The 25,784-nt window shown below is 39.2% G+C and overlaps 2 protein-coding genes and 1 non-coding gene across 4 annotated transcripts in view; 1 reads left to right on the top strand and 2 right to left on the bottom strand.

Annotated features, from left to right (window-relative positions):
* Window positions 1–1,842: 1,842 nt before the first annotated feature.
* Window positions 1,843–1,945, bottom strand: LOC113267471 (U6 spliceosomal RNA). The gene has a single exon (XR_003320820.1). It is a non-coding gene; the product is annotated as a U6 spliceosomal RNA (small nuclear RNA).
* An 875-nt stretch (window positions 1,946–2,820) lies between these two features.
* SSMEM1 (serine rich single-pass membrane protein 1) lies at window positions 2,821–9,344 on the bottom strand. The gene is made up of 3 exons (XM_026514303.2): window positions 9,162–9,344; window positions 4,923–4,977; window positions 2,821–3,314 (listed from the first exon to the last, which is right to left on the bottom strand). The coding sequence occupies exons 1-3, from the start codon at window positions 9,342–9,344 to the stop codon at window positions 2,821–2,823; spliced, it is 732 nt and encodes a 243-aa protein (XP_026370088.1).
* A 2,211-nt stretch (window positions 9,345–11,555) lies between these two features.
* The window catches only part of TMEM209 (transmembrane protein 209), a 31,617-nt gene continuing 17,388 nt past the window's right edge, over window positions 11,556–25,784 (top strand). The window contains exons 1-7 of one of the 2 annotated variants that reach the window (XM_026511112.4): window positions 11,556–11,656; window positions 12,592–12,728; window positions 12,876–12,934; window positions 14,098–14,229; window positions 14,724–14,965; window positions 20,227–20,428; window positions 25,333–25,508. In XM_026511112.4, coding sequence (XP_026366897.1) covers window positions 11,654–11,656; window positions 12,592–12,728; window positions 12,876–12,934; window positions 14,098–14,229; window positions 14,724–14,965; window positions 20,227–20,428; window positions 25,333–25,508 — 951 coding nt within the window. In that variant the 5' untranslated portion in view covers window positions 11,556–11,653. Of the gene's footprint in view, window positions 11,820–12,591; window positions 12,729–12,875; window positions 12,935–14,097; window positions 14,230–14,723; window positions 14,966–20,226; window positions 20,429–25,332; window positions 25,509–25,784 lie in introns of both variants that reach the window. The other variant, XM_026511118.4, reaches the window with a different exon arrangement.

The following is a 25,784-nucleotide window of genomic DNA, read 5'->3' as shown; positions in this document are numbered from 1 at the left end:
TTGCTACTGTATTTTGAGCTTGGTTTTTGGTTGTTCGTTGGTTCGTTCGTTCGTTTGTTTTTTGAGAGGGGAGTTCTGCCTGAGAGAAGAAAGTCGAGGAGGGTGTCAAGGAGTAAGGGAAGTTTTCGGGGAAAAGGTTGATGCTTGAGATCCTGCTTTTTGCTCATGGCCTCAGACCTGTTCCAATACTCAGGCAATCTGAACAAGACAGTCCCCACAAATACGCTCAGAAATGTCACCCCATGTCCTGGATTCTAGAGGCCTAGTTCCAGTGCTCAGGGCTCCCACTTTGTCCCCCTCACCGAGTTTCCTGTGTTGCAATCAGTTAAGAAAGCTACTATTAGCAGGAGTAACTCCTGAGCCCAAAGTCATAGCCTGTGGTCTCTCTGCCAGTGAGTCGTGAAAGCCTTATTACCCTTATTACCAGGCTGCAGTCTTTATCATATTTGCAATACCTAAGTCTTTCCCTAAGACTTAAGCTCTTCTTTGAACTCTAGCCCAGTGCCTGCAGTCCCTGCTGTTTATCTTCTCCTTGCCAGCCAGCCCTCTTTTCCGGAATCGGGGCCTTCTTTTACATCCCAGCTGGGGTTCCGCCAGCCCTCTGGAGAAGGGTCTCCAGAATGGCTACCCATCTACTAAGGCCTGCCTGAATACCCCACTGCTGGGGTTCCCACTTACCTGAAAAGCCCAACCCCATCTATAGCTAGATTGCCACTAACTTTCTTTTCTTCTTTTTTTTTTTTTTTTAAGATTTTTTATTTATTTATTTGACAGAGAGAGAGACAGCCAGAGAGGAAACACAAGCAGGGGGAGTGGGAGAAGTAGAAGCAGGTTCCCAGCAGAGCAGGGAGCCCAATGCGGGGCTCGATCCCAGGACCCTGGGATCAGGCCCTGAGTGGAAGGCAGACGCTTAACGACTGAGCCACCCAGGCGCCCTGCAGCTAACTTTCCATAAAGGCTCTCTCTGACCCAAATTTAGTCAGGCTCCTCTGAGCCCTCTTCAAGACCAGATCTCAACTTTGGTGTCTGGCCTAGTTTTAGCAAGAATCCTGCTAAGTAAGTTTATTGAGAGCCCCCCACCCTTGATATCTGATCAAGTTCTTCATGCTCTACCTTTGATATCTGAGTCCTTGGCTGCCTTTAGCAAGAACCCTGTTAGGTCAGCTTAGCAGGAATCCCCCCACCTTGATGTCTCGTCCTAGAAATTTTCCATTCACTGACCCCCTTACCCTGCTCTTTGGCTATAAGTCATGACTTGTTCTTGCTGTATTTGGCTTTGAGCTTGATTTTTCTCCCCTACGGCAATAGATTTGACCCCTTTTATACAATAGTCTTTTTCTTTTCAAGGTATGGTTGATAGACTTACTTTCTTTTACAGCTCTTTGTGGCATAGTTATTTTTTTTTAATTCTTCAATCTTAACCTTATTGAGATGTAATCGCAATTTTATTGTATAAGTTTAAGGTGTACGACATGATGATTTGATACACATATATATATATTTTGTGAAAGATTACCACAATAAGATTAGTTAACACAGGCACTGCCTCACATGACTACCATTTTGTTGTGAGTGGTGAGGATATTAAATTTACTCTTAGCAACTTTCAACTATGTAATTCTAACAGTATTTGTAACTAGAGTCACCATGTACATTACATGACCCAAACTTATTCATCTTCCAGCTGAAAGTTTAAACACTTTGACCAACATCTCCTCATTTTCCCCCACCCCAGCCCCTGGTCACCACCACAGTATTCTCTCTTTATGTAAGTTTGGCTCTTTTAGATTACACGTATGAGTGAGATGATACCGTATTTGTCTTTCTCTGTCTGACTTATTTAAAAATATGGCATGCTCCATGAATTTGGGGGTCACCCTCACACAGGGGCCATGCTAATCTTCCATTGTTCCCGTTTTAGTATATGTGCTGCCAAAGTGAGCACCACAGTTGTCTTGAATAAAGTCCTCCCTACCATTTTTAACAAGTGTCAGGGGCGCCTAGGTGGCTCAGTCAGTTAAGCATCTGCCTTCAGCTCAGGTCATGATCTCAGGGTCCTGGGATCAAGCCCCGTGTGGGGCTCCCTGCTCTGTGGGAATTCTTCCTCTCCCCTCTTGTGCTCTCTCCCTTTCTCTTTCTCTCAAATAAGTAAATAAAATCTAAAAACAAAAAACAGGTGTCAGAATCATTTTCTCTTTAACATTTGCCATGACCTTTGGACAATAACCTTGTGGACTGCCCACGACCCAGCCACCCTCTGGGCCACGCTGCCTTCCCTCCTAGCTCTACTCTGGGAATCAGATCTTTTTCCAGGCTCTTGAGTTCTTCCTCCTCCTCACCAACTGTAGCTGACACACACACAGCAATACAGCTTAGAGTCACCTGAAAGTAGGGACCTGAAGAATACGGTCCATTCCATGCCAACCAATGTCGCCTAATCCACTCAGTCAATCAAAACATACAAATAAATTTAAATGGTTTCTGAACGTAAATATATTTTCAAAGAGCTTCCTTATTTGTATTACAGACATAAACAAAATACATACATTCAAGGAATAAAATATGTCTTGTGTTCTTTTCAATTAACAAATCATAGTAGAAGCAGATCTTTGATGTTCCACTGATGTTCCAACAAATTCTCTGGCCTGTTTTTGGACAAAGGATTATCTGAAATTTTACCTCTTGGGTTTCAAGTATGCTTTTGTTGTTAGTAGAGAGACTTTATTGTAAAAGCCTCTGCACCTAGAGCTCTGGTGATTTTTTTTTTTTTATGTTTTATTCATCTCTTTCATCAGGCTGCAAGTAAGGACTTGATAAAATTCAAAATTTACTGAATTTTGTATTAATGTCAGGTACACAATTGTCCTCTTGGATATCTCCCTTCATGTGGGTTACTGAAGTATTTTGAAGGAAATGGCGGGTCAACCATTCATTGGTTCTCATGGCTTTGCAGTGGAGGCAGGGCCTTTCCCTGATTTGGTAACTTCCCACATTCCTTTGCCTCTGAGCTAGTTTTCTCTTCTTCATACTAGCTGGTGATGGATGGTGTTCACTTTCACTCTCCTTCCACGAGGAGGCTCCCGAGTTAGATTCTTCACTGTCACACTCAGTAGTATCACTATCGTGTTGGCTCTGATTCACCTGGCTGAACTGAGAATGGCGCCTGGCTCGTCTGTGTTCAAGATAGGCATTGACCAAAGCCACTTCTGAGTCAGTTACAGGGGTAAGTTGGCTCTGCTTTGGCTTTTTCATCATTTGTAAAGAGTCCCAGTCACCATCTTTGCTCTGCCGCTTATAGGAAGTGTCTTTGCTTGCTAACAACCAATGAAACAAATCAAGAAGTTAGGCATATCATTGGTTACTCTAACTTCCTATCACCTAAGGAAGCCTACGGCATGTGTGGACTCACTCTCGGTTGCCATTTGGCAAGCCACCACTTGTTTCCACTCATTTGCAAGTGTTGGCAGCTGCCTGCATTTTCCAGTACAATACCAAATCGCCCATAGAGCAGAAGGGTCAAATAGAGGCTGGACACTATTTTTTTTTGAAGCCTTCTGGACCCCTGATACAAGATCAAGGGAAAGGTCGCCAGGCTTACCCAGAGAAGGACCCTTTTTTTCCCTTGCCTTGAAGTCTGAAAGATTCAAGCATGGTTGTGAATGTGATTTGGGTAGCAGGAAACTAGAAAGGATCTTTTCTTTGTACAGTGGTGTGCTGGACTTGTCTTCTACCAGCTAGCTCACAACAACAGATGGTTAAACGTTCAGGAATTCTGTGCGATGTTTGTTAAAACACAGCCATTAGTCAAAATTAAATTATACGAACTTGCCATTAAATCCATTTGTTACACAAAAATGTAATAAATATTCAAAACTAACCACTTCCTAATTATTTTATTACATTTTATTAAGAAATAGCTCTTGAAGCTATTTACGTCTGCTGTATCTGGATGTTGGAAATGCTATGTAACTGTGCGCTACTCTGCATTTCTTCACAGCTCCGCCTCGGTAACAGCATGTTGGTAATTTGAAATCAGTGTGGGTGGGATAAAAATCAACAAGCACTAAAAATCAGGTCTTTTTTTTTTTTTAATCAGGTCTTGTTTATGGTTTTGTTGATTATCTAGGCCTAAAGTGATAAAGAACATATTACATAGATTCCATTTAAAAGTGTCATCCTGTAGCTACTACCTAGTGAATAGCACCCAAAGACGAGGAAATATCCTTCCAGAGTATTCTAAAACGATTATCCAATTCAGCAAAGAAGTCACCTCCTTGATGCCCAAGTTAAGTTGTAACATACGTCTTCCTGCTTCTTTCATCTTACTCCTTAACTTAAAGGAAAATAACATTCGTATAGGACTATACTTGTTCATCCATTGAAGCTATCGGTTGGCTAAGGATGCGAGGGTCTGGCAGAAAATCATGGAAAGCGTTTTACCAAAATTGGCCATCTATATGGAATTTACCGTAAAGTGTACTATACATTTTATTCCTTGTAAATTGCATGATATAAATCCTTTATATCAACAACTTTTTTTAAAAAAACATGTATATACACATACCCATTTTTGGAGAGCCGGTTGTTAAACATTTACCAGCACACCACTGCTTATAGGTTATTAAAAAAGATGTCGTATAAAGCTCACAGTCCTGTGGCAACACTAACAATAGTTCTATGAAAGGCAAGCCGTAGGAAGGGAGAATGCTTGAGGAACGATAAGAGAACTTGAGCTCTACCTACTTGTAATTTACGGCCGCTCTACTAAAGTGGCTAAGCTGTCCTGCGCTAAAGCAAGGAGCCCATCCCAGAGACCACCACAGGTCTGGGGAGGCCCTGTCACCACTCTCGGTTGTTGCTTTCCACATTCAGCACGTACTGCTCTCATCATGGTCCAATACCAAATATGCACCGGCTCTCACCTTTACTGATTGAGGTGCTGGTCCCACTGTCTTCATCCTTTTTCTTCTCCGACATCTGTTTCAGAAATACAGATCAGTAACAGCAGTCTCAGTTGGTTGTTTTTCATTTACATAAAACACTGTTGCCCTAGACTCTTGGACAATGTCTAATTTTAAACATTCAGTACAGTTCAATAAATTCTTACTGAGTTCCTATTATAGTGATCCTCTCTTCTGCTGCCCACTGGAAGACCAGGCTTTGATAGCAGAGTCGGCCAAAATGTGTTGAACCAAACCAAATGGAACAAAGACTTGAGAGAAAATAATACTGATTAAGGATCTATGGGTTATAAAGTTTTCCTGTACTCACATTTTAATGAAATATCATTTAAATATCATTTAAAAACAGATTTAAGGGGCGCCTGGGTGGCACAGCGGTTAAGCGTCTGCCTTCGGGCGTGATCCCGGCATTATGGGATCGAGCCCCACATCAGGCTCCTCTGCTAGGAGCCTGCTTCTTCCTCTCCCACTCCCCCTGCTTGTGTTCCCTCTCTCGCTGACTGTCTCTATCTCTGTCGAATAAATAAATAAATTAAAAAAAAAAAACAGATTTGATGGTCCCGGGGTTCATTTTAAATTACTTTGTAAAGGACATTTTATCAGGTGACCTTTTTCATAATCCTTGAAGATCTTTACCGGAGTTCATAAACTTAATTACCTCCAAATTCCTTCGGAAACTTTCCTCCAAAAGGAAAGTTATGCAACCGTAACGTATTATCTGTGAATTTGGCAACAAAAAAGAAATGGATTTCTTTGAATAGTTCCAATTTCAAATATCCTAGCCCAATACTCCATAAATAAATTTGTTCCATTGTCCAGATCAGCCCCCCATTTTTTGATGCTGGATATGATTTTGCTAAACTATAAACATAAAGCAACTCTTTCAGAATATATCAAAACTTTAGAAATACTCATAACACTTTTGACACGTGATAATTCTTACCAGGAGTCTATCACCGAAATAACCCCTCAAAGAGAGAAAACTTTGTGCACAAAAATAATCACAGTGTAATTAGGATAATATAAAATTCAAAATTCAAAAGAAGGCATTGGTGAAATAAGTTATGGACAATCATAATATATAGTTGTAAAAATTATTATAAGAAAAACATGCCTCAACATGAGGAAATACATGTTATACTACTAAGTTAAAAATCAAGATGCAAATATGTATTGCAGTATAATCACAAGGTAGCTAAAAATATGAAAAGACCTTAAACAACATACACAAGTGTTAGCAATGGTTGAGACTGTGAGTGAAACAGTGATATTTTTCCTTCTAACTTTTCAACTTGTCTACAATTGGGGAAAAAGTGAATTTTTGTAGAAAGTCAAACTTCCTTCGGGTTAAAAGTGCTGTACTTGGTATTCATAACTACAATCCAAGATCCTTGGCCTATTCCTTTCTTAATATCTGATCTCTACAACATCAGGCAAGTATCTTTAATGAGGAACCTCTCTGCGTTTTGGGTTACTGCAAACATTCTCTGAAAACCTTACTAGTGGAATCCTCTTTCGTGATATCTTTTAACAATGATTGGGGGGGAGACTTATTTTAAATTTAATATGTATAGAGATAATTATTAAATGATTAGAAGTTTATACACCTAAAAGTTCATAGTAGTTGGTTATTTTCATGTAATCTGGAGCGGTTTTTTCTTATTTTTTGCACTTTCCTGTAATTTCCATGTTTTCTATAATGCATACTTTTGTAATGGACAGGGAGAAATGTTTAAAAATATTTGTTAGGTTTACATCATTTTTATGGAAAGCTTCCATATTTGACTTAATGTCAAATCAAAATATAATCACAAAATCAAAAGATTTTGCATCAAGCGAAGAAGAATGACATAAACTGTGGTTACCAAAAGCATTTTATTAACTATCTGTGTGTGAGTCAGTGAGTAAAAACATCAGCAGTGCCTGCCCTGAGGAGTAGGGGAGAAGAGTGGAGAGATCTAGGCTAGGGCTCTGCCTTCCCACCATGGAACAGCTCTGCAATTTTAGCAATTCACTTAACACCTTCTAAAGCTTAGTTTCTACATATGCAAAATGAGAAGCTTGGACCGGTATTGTTTGGAAAAATACCAGCACTAGCAGTCTGAATAAACACTAAACAAATACATACACTAAATATAGTATTTATAGTGTCTGAAAGCAAAAGGGTAAATGCATCTTAAAGAGTGGCAAATCCAGAGGAAATCAGTGTGCTTCACATTTAAGGATAATTACCACCACATTTCCATCACGCTTTTACCATTACTTCAAGGTTTGTAAATAAAGGCTCATAGTTTAGCAGAGAAAATGAAGTTCAAAGTGAAAGAAAAATTCCATCCTCCTTGACTAGCTCTCATATGGTTCTCAGATTTCAAATCTGGGACCCTTCACAAGAAGCAGTTCAGCCCGATTGTAACTGCCATAGGGGTACAAAGTGAAAGACGAAACCTCTAAGATAATTAAGGTTTTAATCAGCCCTGAATAGATTTAATTCAACATTTCAGCTATGCTTTGAAGCAAATGCATCACGTGGCAGGAAACCTGGGTCTATTTCTCCTCCATCACTAACAACTTATGTGACATTGGACAAGTCACTTAATTTCCTTAGGCCTTACCAATTAAAAAAATTAAAAAAAAGGAGGGATACTGGTATCTTACTTGTCCACAAAAAGGAGGCTGGACTGCGTGCTCTCTCAGGTCCTTGAGGCTCAGGCTCTATGCTTCCAAAGAGCTGATGCAGGCCAAGGAGCAGAAGAATAACTTAGACGTCTTAAGTGGTCTTCATGATGAAATTGCCAGGAATCAATTTCAATTTTTTGTTAATTTTCTAAAGTAGCTTTTCTGGCCAATCCAGACAGATTCAACATACTTAGCTAGGGAGTCTAGGACGCATATAAGGGATTGCTATTCTAAATCTCCTTTGGCAAAGTATCTACTTTAAGAAGTATTTAGACTTTAGATGAAACTTCTTAGAGGGAAGAGGTGGTGAGGGGAAGAGCCTTTGATTATTATAATGGAATCCAGCTGGCATAGACATAACAAACCTCCTCCTCTCCATCTAGAGCTGAGGCAGCAGTCAGTCTAGCTGACCATTGCCAGCCCAGCGCTCTGGCTGTAATGCCAAATGACAGTGGTTTGATTAATCATCAGCCTGGTATTAATGGCCAGCAAGGACTCTATGTCAGCAATGTATAAGAGCTCGGTTACTCGTAATACGTTGGAGAGTCACAGTCCTGAAAAACTGGGCTATCTCATTCCTAAGACCATGGCATTTTCTTCCGCTAGTAGGTGGTCTAAAGTGATGACTTTCGTTCTGCTTAGTTCTGCATCTTATCTTTCGGGAGAGTACGTTGCCTCATTCTAAAAGCTCCCAAATCCTACAACATGTATTCTATAAATATGACAACTTTTGTATCTTTGATTAGAATTACGTGGCTACTTGGGGCGCCTGGGTGGCACAGCGGTTGAGCGTCTGCCTTCGGCTCAGGGCGTGATCCCGGCGTTATGGGATCGAGCCCCATATCGGGCTCCTCTGCTATGAGCCTGCTTCTTCCTCTCCCACTCCCCCTGCTTGTGTTCCCTCTCTCGCTGGCTGTCTCTATCCCTGTCGAATAAATAAATAAAATCTTTAAAAAAAAAAAAAAAAGAATTACGTGGCTACAAAAGGAATTTGGAGGTCATGTACCAGTAGGGAAGTTTATCCCAGCATTACATAGCCTATGGACAAACTGCAAACAAACTAAATGTCTCAGAATTGCAGATTTGTAATGGTGCAACCACAAAACAAAATTATGCAGTCATTAAGAGTGCTGCTGTATGAATATGATGTAAGGAAGCGTTACAACATAATATTAAGTTTTTAAAAAGCAGGATATGAAAATATAAACAATACAATACCAACCATGTAAGATCAAAGAGAGATTGAGAGAAATAGATTGAGATAGAGAAAACGAAAAAAAAACTAGAATATTACTTCAAAATATTAACAATGGTTATCTTTAGGGAATAGGATTACAGTAGTTTAAATTTGCTTCTTCATCCTTTTCTGTATTCTTGGATGTTCTAGAACGAGATTGCATTATTCTTAAAACTAGAAAACAAACTTTTAAAAAGTAGTTTGATCGCAGTAAAGTGAATTTATTTTATGGAAAATCCCCTATGATACAGTAAACATATTATTTTAAATGAAATAGGATATCCTACCCAGACAGAAGCCCGAGAGAAGAACATCAGGACCAATATAATGACAAAATACCAAAGCAGGAAACTCCCTATTGCCCCGCAAGAGTCCTCCTTCCGGCATTCATATTCCTGACTTGGAATGGTAAAACTTAAAGGTATGGGGGGAGGATCCACCTCCCAAAATAAGGAAAAAAGGTCTCCCATGATGGCTTCTTGCTTTGAAAATAAAGCATGCTCAAAGGAATGAAGATGACTGGGAAGTACTTCACTCCATGTGTATGACAATATCCTTGACAACCTATTGTGACATATGCTTCAGTAACCGCGACAGGAAATGATAAACACTTCTTGGATTTCTAAGTTTTTGGAAGATTTATCTTAATTATTTCTATGAAAGTTTATGGTATTTCCAGCCTACATCAATAGGGTGCATTCTACCTTTTTTTATTTTTCTGAAACTTGTACGTACTATATTTTCTTTAAATTCTAACGTCTGGAAAATCTAAGTCTCTGAGGTATCCATTCATTTTTTTCAGTCTTTTCGTATGTATCATATCACTGTAAATTGACACGCACACATCTAACGTGTTATAGCCTGAATTGTGTTCCCCCAAATTCATATGTTGAATGAATAACCCCCGATTCGACCATAACGGAAGATAGACCATAGATAATTATGGTTAAAGGGGTCATAAAGATAGGACCCCAATCCAATATGACTGATGTCCTTATAAGAAGAGAAAGAGACACCCCAGGGGTGTGTGGACACAGGAAAAAAAGGCCATGTGAGGACACAGAAGGTGGCCATCTTCAAGCCAAGGAAAGAGGCCTTAGGAGAAACCAATTCTGCTGGTGCCTTGGTCTTGGACTTCCAACCTGCAAAACTGTGCAAAAATAAATTTTTGTTGTTTAAGCCACTCAGTCCGTGGTATTTTTTATGGTAACCCTTGCAAACTAATATGTAATGCCAGTTATACAGCAAAACACTATGTATAATAGTGTTCCTTTTTAAGTCTTCAATAAGTGCACAATAACTTAAAGACATTAAGAGAAGAAATAAAGATGTGTCTGTTGTAGGGATGCCTGGGTGGCTCAGTCTGGTAAGCCTCTGATTCTTTATCTCAGCTCAGGTCTTGAACTCAGGGTTGTGAGTTCAGGTCCAGCTTGGGCTCCATGCTTAGCATGGAGCCTACTTAAAATTAAAAAAAAAAAAAAAAGATGTGTCTGTTGTAAATGACATCAAATGTATACAATTTCTTAGGAAAGAGTTATGCGGTGAGAAGGAAACTGGTATTCTAATTTTGACTATACACTGAATCCTTTCATTTTGAACAATTTTTGAGTTAGTTCATCACTGAATCCAAAACTAGAGCAAAACACCAATGCTGCTAAGGCAGTCTAAAAATTATTAAAATCACAGTTTTAAAAAACCTGTTAGATCTTCAAGAGCATAGCATACCTGCAGATTCCATTAATATGCAATACCACGAGGAAACTTAATTTTCTTCTATTTAACCTTAGGTGCGTCTTAGGAAAAATTTTGGTCATTGACACGTACATGATGTAACAATCCACTAGCTTATTGTGAAAAGGCGTGATGTTTTCGTTAGGGTAACATTTCTCCACATCCCCAATGGCGGGTCCCCACGCTCTCCTCATCGTGGCTGTTGGCCCTGTGCCTTAGGCCTGCATCGCCTCCTCCAGGAAGCTCACCAGGAGCCTGCCAGCCGCACCCCCTCCAGGCTCACTGTGCCCCACCTCTCCTGCCCCTCTAGTGCACCAGCCGGCTGAACTCCACAAGACACTAACCAGGGAACTCCACTTTTACGTCCCCGCGCGTGGCTCAGTTGCACATTGTAGGCGTTTGTATTTGTTAAACAAAATCAAACTGAACTCCCTGATGAACCTTTTCCTCAGGATTAGAAGTTCTTCCGAAGAACATGCAAGAAAAGTAACGATTGGATTTTTTTAAAACCTCAAAACCACTAGCAACTTTAACACATTTGGGGCTTTCTTCCTACGGCAGCACCCTTATTACAAGGATATTTAAGAATTTATGTCGGATGAGAACACTTGTTTTTGTGAGAAATGCTTTGTCGTCGCTGATGGGTGTCTGGACACGTTACCACAAACTCTACCCTGCAATTAGCTGCCCTGCTTAATAAAATCTGCTGGAAAATGTGAGTCCATAAATACCCTAAGGAAGCTAAAAGTATATTAATATACAGAAATTCAGCTTGTTACAGTTATTACTTTTTACTGCGGGTTCAGAACTTGGTCTGAATTTTTGCTGCTCAGCTTTCTCCCCGCAGAAGAGTGGGAGCCACAAACACTAAAGCTGTTTCCTTGGTAACGCTCCTAGCTCTCATCCCTCCCCCACCCTCCTCTTCTCGCGAGAAAGTTCGTTCTTCCGGTAACTGTAGTCCCGCAAGCCGGTAACCTTCGCCTCCGCTCTTGGCTTCGCGCATGTGCAGTAGAGAGTGGCGCGAGCCGGCGGCTTCCGGCCGAAGAACATGGTGCGTTTTGGGGGTCATTTTTGTGCTTCCTGGACGTGGAGTCCACGCGGGCTGTGGGATTTCCGTGACTGTGGATCTGCCGAGGGTTCAGCCAAAGGGGGGTGTGGCCAGGCGTCCCATCACCTGTAGTGGAAGGACGAAAGAAGCAATAAGGGTTGCTAAAGTTTGTGCCGGGAGATCCAGGGAGGGAAGTTCTGGGGACTGGAAAGTTTTGTCTCGCGTACTGGGAGGCGCGAAGGGTGCTTCTCTGAACTCTATGGATACGACTCTAGATATGGGAAGGTCTTATGTTTGTCTGAGATGAGGCCTAGGGAAACAAAGGAAATATAAATCCCATGTGGACCCAAACTGCACACTCCCCAGCGGCTCTCATTCCCTTCACACCATGAGTGTTTACCCTTATAAAACTTCAGTCCTTACATTTTATAAGCAGCACAGTAAGGGTGTCTGGCGTGCGAAAGCCCGAGTGCAGAGTTGTTTACGATGGTAGGCAGTTAATGGCTTCTGTGTGAAGATGTAAGAGGAGAGTCTAATGGCTTATAGCTAATACGGAATATTTTCTCCCTAAGCTTGATATTTTGAGTTTCTTAAATTAGCGCTTGGGCTAGTCCTTGTAACATATTCCAGAAGTACAATACAGAGTAATTGTGGATGTAATCACCATCCTTTAAATACAAAATAAGACATTTTTATTCATTGGAAGTATTCTCTGAAGTGACGAGCCAGTTCTCTGTTGATTACAATATGATGCCAATAAACTTATAATTTAGGGTTCCCTTTTCATATAATAATAGTAAGATGTAAAAAAATTTGGAAAGACATTTTAAAGATAAGGAAAAGTGCAGTTTGTTAGTTACTCTTTTAAAGGACACATGTTTCTTCAATGGAGAAGTCGTTTCTCTTCATTAATTCTGGTGCTTTTTATTTTTTAATAGATGCAAGGGGAGACAAATCCTAGTGCTTCCCTTATTGACAGAACCATCAAGATGAGAAAAGAAACAGAAGCTAAGAAAGTGGTTTTAGCCTGGGGACTCCTAAATGTATCTATGGCTGGAATGATATATACTGAAATGTAAGTTAATTAGCCAAAAAAAAAGCGAAACTTAGAGAGGCCAGTGGTCGGTTACACAGGTTTGGTGTTTGTTTTGATTTTGGGTGTTTGTTGTCATTGTTGTTTGTTTTTTTTTAAGATTTTGAAAAGCCTTTCTAATTTTTTCAGGACTGGAAAATTGATTAGTTCATATTATAATGTGACATACTGGCCCCTCTGGTATATTGGTAAGTAATTAATTTTTACTATGATTTAGATTTATTACCATTGAAAAACTGCATTCGTGTTTAATTCAGTTTAGTACTCATTCCTGCATTCCATAAATATTCGAGTATGTACTATGTTCCAAAAACTGGGAATACAGCAAGAAGGGAACAAGGTCCCTGCCCTCTCGGAAGGAACTTTTTAGTAGAGGAAACAAATTAAACAGTATAATTCCAGGTAATCATTGGAGTTCCATGATGAAAAACAAGGTTTGGTGAAATGCCTTCCCTACTTCCCTTCCACTGCTCCTTTCAAGAACAACCAGATTTCTGTTCCATTGATGCCTTTCTCAGTTTCCTTGTTTCTTCCTCTCTGTCTGCTTCTCTCTGCTCTTCAGTAGTCCTTGATTTTGAAGAGAATTTATGGCCATCAGAGTGAATTCCATAGTCTAATACACATATTAACCTGGAGTCTGTGATAGGAATGTGGTGTGGCAAGGAAATAAGCAAGAGTTTTGAAATCTGCATACCTGAGGTATAATCATGGCTTCAGGAACTGGCTGTGTGTTCTTGGAAAAGTCACTTGACCTCTCTAGTCAAGTGAAGGTGAAAATGTTTATTGTATAAGGTTGTAAGAATTAGTGATCGTATTTTTTTTAAAGATTTTTTGTTTTTGGGGCGCCTAGGTGGCTCAGTTGGTTGGGTATCTGCCTTCGATTCAGGTCATGATCCCAGGGTCCTGGGATCGAGCCCCATGTTGGGCTTCCTGCTCTGCTGCAGAGCTTGCTTCTCCCTCTCCCTCTGCCTGCTGCTTTCCCTACTTGTGTTCTCTCTCTGTCAAGTAAATAAATAAAATCTTTAAAAAAAAAAAAAAAGATTTTTTGTATTTAAGTAATCTCTACACCCAACATGGTGCTCAAACTCACAACCCTAAGATTGAGTCACATCCCCCACCAAATGGGCCAGCCAGGTGCCCTGATAAGATTTTGAAATTCACTAGTTAATGCCCTAAATAGAGATTTATGTGATAAACATTGTATATAGTAGACATTCATTAAATGGTAACTGTTACAAGGAATAAGAAGATAGTTTTCAATTTTGTTAACTTGCTGAAGTATGAAGAATTTTGTCCCCCCCTTAAATGTTCTACCCCCCTTTTATAAATAAAATATATTGTTCTTTTCCAGAGCTTGCCCTTGCATCCCTCTTCAGCCTAAACGCCTTATTTGATTTTTGGAGATACTTCAAATACACTGTGGCACCGACAAGTCTGGTCGTCAGCCCTGGACAGCAAACACTTTTAGGGTTGAAAACAGCTAGTAAGTGTTTTATATCTTTGCAAAGGTGGGGGAAAGGTTGGCAATAAATCTTTCTCAATTTAATTTGCCCTTTTTATAGGCTGAGCTGGAAGGGACTTCTAAGGCCATCTGGTTCAACTGTATTAAGCAAGTCTATAATAAATTGTCTTAAGGCCAAAGATTATCATTCCTATTTGTATAAACTGAGTGGAAATAATATTCAACAGCCTCATGAAAGTTTGTTCCATTGTTTAAATACAGTTAAAATTAAATGACTAACTCTTATCGCATTGAAGCCAGTCTCTTACTTTGAAATCTGTGGAAATGGTAAACAACTACTTTGTGTCCTTAGGTAATAATACGTTATGTAATTTGACAACCAAGTCACCCTATTACTTTCTCTTTTCTTGAAAAAGATTCCGTTCATTAAATCTGTTTTTATAGAAATTTTGTTTATACATGCACACACAGCATTTATTTGCTCATTTATTTATTTATTCTTTCCTTCCTTCTAGTTGTACAGACTACTCCTCCACATGATCTGGCAGCAACCCAAATCCCTCCCTCTCCACCTTCTCCTTCAATTCAGGGTCAGAGTGTGTTGAGTTATAGCCCATCTCGTTCACCCAGTACCAGCCCCAAGTTCACCACCAGCTGTATAACTGGATATAGCCCTCAGCTGCAAGGTCTGTCATCAGGGGGCAGCGGTTCCTATAGCCCTGGAGTGACTTACTCTCCTATCAGTGGTTATAACAAGGTAATGAATCCTTTCTCTTGGCCAGTCACATTATTTTACAATTGGGAGCTACCTTGAAAATCAGCAAATGCGTCAAAACTCCTCATTTTCTCACTGACGGAACTGAAGAACAGTGGGTAATTGACTTGCCCAAATTGCCGTTATAAGAGCTAAGAACAGAACCCAGATCCTGATACCTAGTCAGAAGTTCTTTATACTACATCCTAAAATAAAAGGGAAAAAATTAGCTTTTGCAAAGATAATGGACTGAGGGTCACCATCTAGGATCTTTTGCAGGGTTTTTCATCCTATTTGAGACTATAGTAATTTTTTACTTTAGTTTCTAAATTCATGTTTGCCTTCTTTCTTGCTTGTTTATGTGAAACTTTTGTATATCCTTATAAAATTTTAATGCTTTCTGGGATGCCTGGGTGGCTCAGTCGGTTAAGCATCTGCCTTCAGCTCAGATCATGATCCCAGGGTCCTGGCATCGAGTCCTGCATCGGGCTCCTTGCTTAGCGGGGAGCCTGCTTCTCTGCCTGCCGCTCCCCCTGCTTGTGCTCTCTCTCTGACAAATAAATAAATAAAATCTTTTTAAAAACCCTAAATAGGGGCGCCTGGGTGGCACAGCGGTTAAGCATCTGCCTTCGGCTCAGGGCATGATCCCGGCATTATGGGATCGAGCCCCACATCAGGCTCCTCCGCTATGAGCCTGCTTCTTCCTCTCCTGCTCCCCCTGCTTGTGTTCCCTCTCTCGCTGGCTGTCTCTATCTCTGTCGAATAAATAAATAAAATCTTTAAAAAAAATAAAAAACAAAAACCCTAAATAAATAAATAAAATTTTAATGCTTTCATCATGTTGGATTACCTCCTAAGCTAAAAAGCGTTGGTAGCTGGACTCTTGAGGATGGACACCCCTTTCGAAAAGGATGATTAGAAACCTTCATTCCAACTCCCACAGTAAAGTGGGATGTAGTTCTCATTTTTGGACTTGATAGAAGCAAAATTGACAAATTTGAAATTATGGCTCCTGCCTGAAGCATAAGAACATAAAAGGAGCATTAAAGAGATGGTCAGAGGCACCTGGCTGGCCCAGTCAGTAGCGTGTACAGCTCTTGATATCACAGTTGTGTGTGCGAGCCCCATGTTGTGTGTCAAGATTACTTAAAAAAAATCAGGGGTGCCTGGGTGGTTCAGTCAGTTAAGCGTTTGCCTTTGGCTTGGGTCATGATCCCACGGTCCTGGGGTCAAGCCCCACATAGGGCTCCCTGCTTCATGGGAGTCTGCTTCTCCCTCTCCCTCTGCTGCTCCCCCTGCTTATTCTGTCTCTGTCTAATAAACAAAATCTTGAGAAAAAACATCATTTAGAAGGGGGGGATGATCACATTTTCAGATGCTCTCGCTAGTTAGACTAACATCTCTATAGCTGCTAGTTAAATGAGGAATGTCTGGAAATGAAATCAACACACTTCCTTTACTCTTTACATAATATTTCTTTATAATGAAATTTCATACTACTGGTTACCTGATAATAATTTTGGCAAGTAACAGAATTTAGGACATTTTGTTCAAGTTAAGTATTATGAGGAAATGTATATGTAGTGATAATTCGTAACCCATAGGTAAATATGATATGTAAAAATAGCTTTCATTTTCATGAGAAAAGAAAAATCACTCCTAGTCTTACCACCCAAATATAATTTGTTTAATGGTCACTTAATACTCATCTAGTGAAAATACTATAGTTTACTCTTGAATAAGTAAGTTATTTTTATTTCTTAGAAACTATTACTAATCTGTACCAAATAGCTCTTCACATAAAGCTGGTAACATTAAGTATCTTTTTCTACTAGATTATAACCTCAAGTATAAGATTGTGTGTTTTTGTTTTGTTTTTTATTTATTTATTTGACAGAGACAGCGAGAGGGAACACAGGGGGAGTGGGAGAGGAAGAAGCAGGCTCCCAGGGGAGGAGCCTGATGTGGGGCTCGATCCCAGAACGCGGGGATCACGCCCTTAGCCGAAGGCAGACGATTAATGACTGAGCCAGCCAGGCGCCCCAAGATTGTGTGTTTTTATTCATCTTTGTTTTCTTAGCACAGTGTATGGAATATAGATGCTATGTAAGTATTTGTTGGACCAAACTAATACCTTGGAAAAGTTAATGAAATGGAATAATTATTTTTCTAGGGGAAAAATGCCAAGATTGACTAAGAAGTAGAAAACCTAAATAAATAGAGAAGAAAAATTTTAAATTTTAATCAAATATATCTGCAGAATATATTAGAGCCCTGAAATTTTGCTGTTTGAGTTCTTTTAAATTTTCAAGAAACAAGTTACTTTTAAACTTTTGATTATGGAAGTTTTCAAACATACCTGTTACCCATCTTCAATAGTTACCTACATTCTACTAGTGCATGGACAGCTAATTCTGATCCAGTAAAACACGTTAAAAGCATAAATTCTATAGTCAGAAAACTGGATTGAAATCCTGGTAGGATCTTGAGTGAGTTACCTAGCCTCTCATATCTAAAATTAGTACAGTAGTAATATTTACCTATTATTGAGAGGATAAAATAATATATATTATGCATAAAATATGCCCCTTGTACAAGAATAAATCAATTAATGAAACAACAGCCCAAATATCATCATAGCATGTGTAAGGATTTTTTGTAAGTAGGCTCCACGCCATTGTGGAAGAGGATTAACATTTTTATTTTCAAACAGCATTAAACTAATAAAAGATTTTTTAATCCTTGATTTATCACAAGCTAATATAAATTTTTTTTTTAAAGATTTTATTTATTTATTTGAGAGAGATAGAGACAGCCAGCGAGAGAGGGAACACAAGCAGGGGGAGTGGGAGAGGAAGAAGCAGGCTCATAGCGGAGGAGCCTGATGTGGGGCTCGATCCCAGAACGCCGGGATCACGCCCTGAGCCGAAGGCAGACGCATAACCGCTATGCCACCCAGGCGCCCCACAAGCTAATATAAATTTATCATGAGACCCCAGTAAAAATAATTATCAATGTATGGAGTAAATAGTTGATAAAATAGGTAATACAGTGACCAGTAATTGTATTTTTAAAGTGTTTAACTTCATTAAGTGTAAGGAAACAGAAGTTAAATGTAAATTTTTAAAAATTCTTCTGTATCAAATAAACATTTTAAAGTAGTAATGCTGATGGATATATACCAAAATAGGTCCTCCTATCAGCTTTCTTATGAATTGTACTTAGTGTAACATTTTCATTTAATAAAGTGGGAATATGTATTTAAATATTCATATGCTTTGATCCAATAATTTCAGTTCTAGGAATCCCCTGAAGGGCGTCCTCAGAAATTAAGAAAAGATTTATGTACAAAGATGTTAATCATAACATTATTTACAGTGGCCAAAAATTGTAGACAGTTCAAATGTCTAGAATAAGAGAATGTAAAAATAAATTATGGTATATTTGTACAATGAAATACTATACAGCCAGTAAGAAATACTTAAAAAGGGTTTTACAGGAAAACCTTGGTTAACTTAATAAAAAAAAAAGACGAGGGGACACATGGGTGGCTCATTCGGTTTCTGTTTGGGTTGTGATCTCAAGGTTGTGGGATCGAGCCCTCCTCTGGCTCAGCAGGGAGTCTGAATTCAGCATTAAATTGACATGAGCTATGGGGCACCTTGGTGGTTTAGTTGGTTAAGCATTTAACTCTTGATTTCGGCTCAGATCATGATCTCAGGGTCATGAGATCAAATCCCCCAAGTCAGGGGGATTTGTCTCTTTTCCTCTGCCCCCGCCAACACACACACGCGCACGCACTCTCTCTCTGTCCCCATCTCTAAAATAAATAAATTTAACTTTAAAAAAATGAAAATAAAAAAACAATGAGGTTATAAAGCTAAACAGTATTATCTCAATTATGTAAAAGCAAAAATATATAGATATAGCTGTGTACATTTAAAGATTTGAACATAAAATATGAAAGGGGATTATATTCTCTCTAGGTTGTAGAGTTAAAAGTATGACTTATTTTCTTCAAACTTTCCATTTTTTTAAAACATACATATATTGCTTTTTTAAAAAATAGACTTTATTTTTTAGAATAGTTTTAGGTTTGTAACAACACTGAGAGGAAGGTACAGAGACATGTTATATACCTTTTGCCCCCACACAGGCATAGCCTCCCCCCAACTATCAAAATCCCCCACCAGAGTGGTACAGTTGTTGCAGTTGATGAACCTACATTGGTACATCATTATCACCCAGAGGCCATAGTTTACTTTAGGGCTCACTCTCGGTGGTGTGCATTCTGTGGTTTTGGACAAATAAATAATGACATGTATCCGCCATTATTGTACGGTATCATAACTGGGTCATTTCATTGCCCTAAAAATCCTTTGTGCCCTACCTCTTCATCCTCCCCAGTCCCTGGCAACTACTGATCTTTCTACTTTCTTCATAGTTTTGCCTTTTCCAGAATATCATATAATTGGAATCATACAGTGTGTAGCATTTTCAGATTGGCTTCTTTCAGTTAGTTATGTGCATTTAATTTCTTCCATGTCTTTTCATGGCTTGATAGGTCACTTCTTTTTCTTTTTTTTCTTTTTTTTCTTTTTCTTTTTTTTTTTTTTTTGAGAAAACGCTCATGTGTGAGTGGGGGATAGAGTGAGTGAGTGGTGGAGGGGAGAGGGAGAGGGCCAGAGAGAATCTTAAGCAGGCTCCACACCCAGCCCAGAGCTGACTTGGGGGATTTGATCTCATGACCCTGAGATCATGATCTGAGCCGAAATCAAGAGTTAAATGCTTAACCAACTAAACCACCAAGGTGCCCCATAGCTCATGTCAATTTAATGCTGAATACTCCTCCATTGTCCAGCTGTACCACAGTTCATTCACCTACCGAAGGATGTCTTTGTTGGTTCCAGGTTTTGACGATTAAATAATAAAGCTGCTGTAAACATCTGTATGCAGGTTTTTGGGTAGACATAAGTTTTCAACTCCTTTGGGTAAATACCAAGGAGCGCAATGGCTAGATCCTGTGCTAAGTGTAGTTGAGTTTTGTGAGAAACTGCCAAACTGTCTCCAGAGTGGCTGTGCATGCATTCTGCGTTCCCACCAGCAGTGATTGAGGGTTCCTGTTGCTCCACATCCTCACCAGCGTTTGGTGGTGTCATGGTTCTGGATTCAGGCCATTCTAATTGGTGTTGTATTACTTTTTGAAAGTCAAGAACCCAAACAAATAAATTTCAATAAAGAAGAAGTTCTTTTATTTTGTATAGTTGGCAAGCTATAGTCCCTCTCCTTCTTCTCCATACCCTACTACTGTTGGACCAGTGGAGAGCAGTGGATTGAGATCACGCTACCGGTCTTCACCCACTGTCTATAATTCCCCTACGGACAAAGAAGACTACATGACAGACCTACGAACCTTGGATACTTTTCTTAGAAGTGAAGAAGAGAAACAGCACAGAGTTAAGCTGGGTATGTATGTATATTTTTTGTTAAGTCTAATGTACATATTTTTGGTGTTACTTTACAATTATCCTTAACTCATTTTCAGTATTTTGATACCTGTCCATAAATGTTTCTTTTTTACTAACATACCTTGTATAGCTTAGGAGAGAAATATATTTTGGTTTTATATTTTGTATAGTTAGAATTAAGCTCACCAAATTTAAGAAGTAAAATATAGCTGAACGAGAAATCTTCAGCCTTTCATCTTCATTAAGATTGAAAGCTTTTTCATATAATGTAAGTTATACTTTCTATTTAAAAGTCGAGGCTGTCATATGTTTTTAAAGCAGTGCATAGCAAAGGTTATTGAAGTGATCATTGTCTCCTTTGGGTCCTTGGGAAGATTGGTGTGGCGGGGAGGGATGAAGAGAGAATGGGTTTACTACAGAAGTGCTGCTGTTTTTCTTAACATTTTGAACTTGTCTTTAGTTTACTTTGGGAAACAATGTTAGCAAATCTTAATCTATTTGGGGTGGATTTGATTATAACAAAGTCAATTATTTGAAACCAAATTGGGTTATTGAGCCAAGTAATGATTTTTTCCCCTCAGGAACTTTCACAGAAAGCACATTAGGTGCTAAAGTATGGCCACAATGAGGAAGTCCGTTATTGGGCCATGGCTCTTTGTGTCACTTGAAATAACCCCATTGATTTTTAATTTAATTTTGCCTGAAAGTGCCAGAAATGTCAAAGAAACAAATCAATATTATCTTGTTATTTGTCGATGCATGCTTTTTCTTCTTGTTAAATTTTGAAGTATTTCACGTTTACTGAAAATTATTAGAGTATAATGCAAAGAACAACCGAGGTTGTTCCCTCTACATATCTTTGTCTTATTGAGATATTTTCTGGGTTCCATTTTTATTTCTTCTTTGATCCTTTGGAGTTATTTAAAAGTGTCATTAGTATTGCTTAGAAGTATTATTAGTGATTGGTGTTGCTTTTCATTTCCAACATACGAAATGAAGGCTTGGTTATCTTTTATTTTTCCCCTAAGTGAATTGTGCTGTGGCTAGAGATTGTGAATTGTACCCTGTCAATTCTTTGGTATTTCTTAAGACTTGCATTTAGGCCTGCTTTGTGTTCACTTTTTATAAATGGTTCTTGGTATATTGAAAAGAATGCATAGTCTCTAAATATTGGGCTCCATATTTGTTCATTGAACCAAACTTCTTGAAGGTGTTAAGTCTTTATCTTATTAATCTTCATCCACTTGATCTATTAGTTAGGAAGAAAGTCCGTTAAAAGCTCCCACTGATTGTCTTCCATTAAATATCTCCTCATAATTCCATCAAATTTGCTAAATATGTAGGAAATTATGCTAAGTGCATGTAAATTCAGGATTCTTAATATCATCATGGTCATTCCTTTTATTTTTATCTCTTAGACTTTTTGCCTTCAAGTCTATTTTCTCTGATATTAACACAACTGTACTAATTTTCTTTTGGTTCGTGTTTGCCTAGTATATTTATGTCCATCCCCATACTTCTAACCCATTACCTGTAGGTTTTAGGTAATTTAGTATTTTGTATACATTAATTTGTAAATAATAAGTATTTTGTGAGGAGCTACTTTGAGGCGGTATAAATATCCTCTTCCTCATCATATTTGTCTTAGTAGCTTTAACATCCTTTCAAGTTTCTTTTCTTTTTTTTTTTTTTTTAAGATTTTATTTATTTATTCGACAGAGATAGAGACAGCCAGCGAGAGAGGGAACACAAGCAGGGGGAGTGGGAGAGGAAGAAGCAGGCTCATAGCGGAGGAGCCTGATGTGGGGCTCGATCCCATAACGCCAGGATCACGCCCTGAGCCGAAGGCTGACGCTTAACCACTGTGCCACCCAGGCGCCCCAAGTTTCTTTTCAAAACTGATTGTTACCATGTTGGTTCTCATAGTGACTTTCTAATTCCATCATTCCTTCTTTATTACTCCCTTTTACATTTTTTAAACATCTTTTGTGATAAAATATGCATAATATTTACCATTTTAACCATTCTTAAGTGTATAAGTCAGTGGTGGTGAGGACATTGACGTGTCGTGCAGCCAGCTTTTACATTTATTTGTTGGCGTTCTGTTGTGAGATAGAGCTTTTTCTCCCCAGTGATGTCCTTTATTCTGACGGGTACATGGTCTCAGATTGGGCTAGTGGGATCCTCTGCCTTCTGTTTTGTTTGTTTGTTGTTTTGTTTTACTTTCTAGCACCCGAAGATATTTCAGGCTCCTCTTGTACTTTCCCTGTTTCACTAGCTCTGGAGTCAGTCTGTTTCTCCAGGGGCCATGATGACTCTTAGTGGAGAATGATATTAAGAAATTAATGTCTGGGCACTGGATATGTCACTGTTGATGGGACGTCGTTACTCTAGGTCCTTTCAACAGACAACTGGAAATATATGTACACACAGGCGCCTATATGTATTTCTGTATCTGTCCATCTATATATATTAAAAACCATGAGTTCATACTGATACCTCCAATTCCAGTCCAACTACACAGGGTTTATTCCAGCGTCCTCCCTTTTCATGTTTATAACTCCTTTCTCCAACAGTAAGAAACCAGGTCACGTTTACTTTTAGTCATGCATTTTTTTGCTGCCTGGCTACTTCATCCTTCATTAGTTCGCACGCATCCCTTAAGAACATGAACATTTTCCTTTCTAACTACAACATAGTTATCGTACTTAAGATACGAGCATTATTCATATTCACATTTCTTCTCGGTTGACCCAATAATGGCCTTTGCAGCATTTTTTCTCTTCTTTTTACTGATGGAGGATCTGGTTCAAGGATCATGTATTTCTTTGTCACGCTTCTTTTGTCTTCTTTAATGTAGAACATTTGTCCTTTTTTGTTTATTTTATTTTTTATGACATTTACGTTTGAAGAGATCAGCCTAGTTGTTTTGCAAATTTGGATTTGTGTGGTCATTTTTCGTTATTAGATTAGATGAGAATCAGTTTAAATATAATTTTTTGGCACGGATACAGCTTGCCAAGTTGGTGGTGGTGTGCTCCTTTCAATATATCATATCAAGAAACACGTGATACCATTTTGTCCCTTTATTGGTAACATTAAATTGGATCACTTGGGCGAGATGATGGCAACCTTGGCTTTCCCTTTTGTATTTAATAAACAATGTGTAGTGTAATACTTTGAGACTTGTGCATCCTGTTTCCCCAGTAACCTTTCACCAAGTGGTTTTAGCATCCAGTGATGGTCCTCTTCCCAAATGAGTTAATGCAGTGGTGGTTGCAACGTGGAGACTTTCTAGTACTTCCATTTCTTCCGCATTTAGTAGTTTGGCATTCTTATGTTTTACCCCTCACCCCACCGTTTGTTTTAGCCAGTTTGCCCTGATGCTTGCTTCTCCCTTAAGCTCTAACTTGCTGTTTGACTCATTGAGTTTTTTAATTTGCTGTAGGTGTGTGTTTTTTCCCCCAGTTTTCAAGGTTTTGCTTGGTTCTCTTTAAAACATGCATGATTTGTTTTAGAATATCTTGTTTTGTTCTTATGTTTTCAATTCTTATCTCAATCATTTTAAACGTAACTTTTAAAGTCTCTGTCCAGTCGTTCAGTTATCTGAAGTTCTTGGAGATTAAATACTAACATTTTTGTCTTGATTCCTTTGCTTGGAACCCTGTTTTCCTCTTGTGATTTATAGTTTTTTTATTTGTTTTTGGTGAGTTCATCTGCAGTAGGGTTTTATTTTTCTGTGCTTTTCTATCCTGGGCAATCTGGACAGAAGCTTTGTCTCCTCCGAGCAATTTTCTGTTTGCCTCTGCCAAGTGCCGAAGGAGTATCACTGACCTTGAACTAACTTAGGTAATTTCTGGACTAGGAGGTTCTTGGACTTCACAGGTAGTATAAATGGGTATTCTAGACCCATACGAAAATGGATAATTTTTAAATCCCTGTACAACCAAAGACAGACAAATTTCCTTGTTATCTCCTGGTGCCAGTGGACAGATTTTTCTCTTATCGACCAAAAATGTGGCCCTTGAGGTTCCTGGCCCTCTGCCGGGTACAGGGGATAGAGGTAAGAGAAGGGTCTCAATCCAGCTCTACCTCTCCTGGGCCTGCATCCTCATTACAGTTCCCGTTCGGGCAGTGAAATCCAAGCTGATAGTTTCCCAAAGCCTACAGAATTCTCCAGAGCAGCCACAGCACCGCTCACAGGGATGCTAGGGAAAAATAATACTTCCTGCCCTCAAGGAGCTCAAATTCTGTTTGGGTAAAAAGATAAACTATAACCTTAAAGTGTGATAAGTACTCTGGTAGAAGCCTCTAGAGGATGAGGTTCCCATATGTAACTATTAATATTTCCCGAGAGTAAATGTATGCGTTTAGAAGTGTGACCGGCAGTCTCTCTTAATACACACAGGAGTTACTATGGACTATAAAGAACGCAGTGTAGTGCAGGGAAAAGCGAGTGTAGCTGCTGACCCGAAGAGTAGCTTATTAATAGTAGACTGTAGTTGTCCCATTCAGAAAGAGCTACTAAAAATTCAAGCAAGAAACTTCGTTAGCCTGTTTCTTTCCTGAAGAAATGTGTCTTTTGTTTCTTGCTGAATCATTTGGAAGTCTTAGGGAACGAAACAAGCTGAATTTTACAACAAAAATAAACAGACACTTTCAACCACTTAGAGTTCTTCACATGATGTTGCTCAGAAAATATTCTTTTTAATTTTTAGCACAAGCTCAAATCTGTTCTGTAAAGAAAAAATGTCAGGGACGAGGGAGGAGAAGAGTCCCTCGGGGCTTTGTCTTTCTCGTTTGCCCTTGCCTGGGTGTCTAGATACCCAGTGTTCGTGAGCTAACTCTGGAGGTCAAAGTTATCACAGCGCACACCGATGCTCTTTAAATTCATCATTGTAGGGAGTCCAGACTCTACCTCACCTTCCACCAGTCCTACTTTCTGGAACTACAATCGTTCTATGGGAGATTATGCACAAACTTTAAAGAAGTTTCAGTATCAACTTGCCTGTAGGTCTCAGGCCCCCTGTGCTAACAAAGATGAAGCGGATCTCAGTTCTAAACAAGCCGCAGAGGAGGTAAGTGGAAAATAAAAGTGACTTCATATTTTCGATTGTAGATTGTTGGAAAGTCTCTTCTACTTCTGGAACTTTTTTTTTTTTTCTGTAATCTTCACTTTTTAAAAAAGATTTTATCATTTGAGAGAGAAAGAGAGCACAAGCAAGGAGGAAGGACAGAGGGAGAGAGGCAGACTCCCCACTGAGCAGGGAGCCCGACGTGGGGCTCGATCCCAGGACCCCAGGATCATGACCTGAGCCAAAGGCAGACGCTTAACCCACTGAGCCACCCAGGTA

This window comes from Ursus arctos, unplaced genomic scaffold (genome assembly GCF_023065955.2).
Source record: "Ursus arctos isolate Adak ecotype North America unplaced genomic scaffold, UrsArc2.0 scaffold_3, whole genome shotgun sequence".
NCBI classification, from domain to species: domain Eukaryota; kingdom Metazoa; phylum Chordata; class Mammalia; order Carnivora; family Ursidae; genus Ursus; species Ursus arctos.
Note: the sequence above shows the minus strand (reverse complement) of the source record. Positions and strands in the feature narration are given on the sequence as shown.

Bases quoted from the DNA above. Each gene is read 5' to 3' on its own strand.
- SSMEM1 (XM_026514303.2), bottom strand. From the start codon at position 9,344: ATGGGAGACCTTTTTTCCTTATTTTGGGAGGTGGATCCTCCCCCCATA. The intron at 4,978-9,161 runs GTAGGATATCCT...TTTCTGAAACAG, and splicing joins TCTCTCGGGCTTCTGTCTGG to ATGTCGGAGAAGAAAAAGGA. The intron at 3,315-4,922 runs GTGAGAGCCGGT...ATTGGTTGTTAG, and splicing joins CAGCACCTCAATCAGTAAAG to CAAGCAAAGACACTTCCTAT.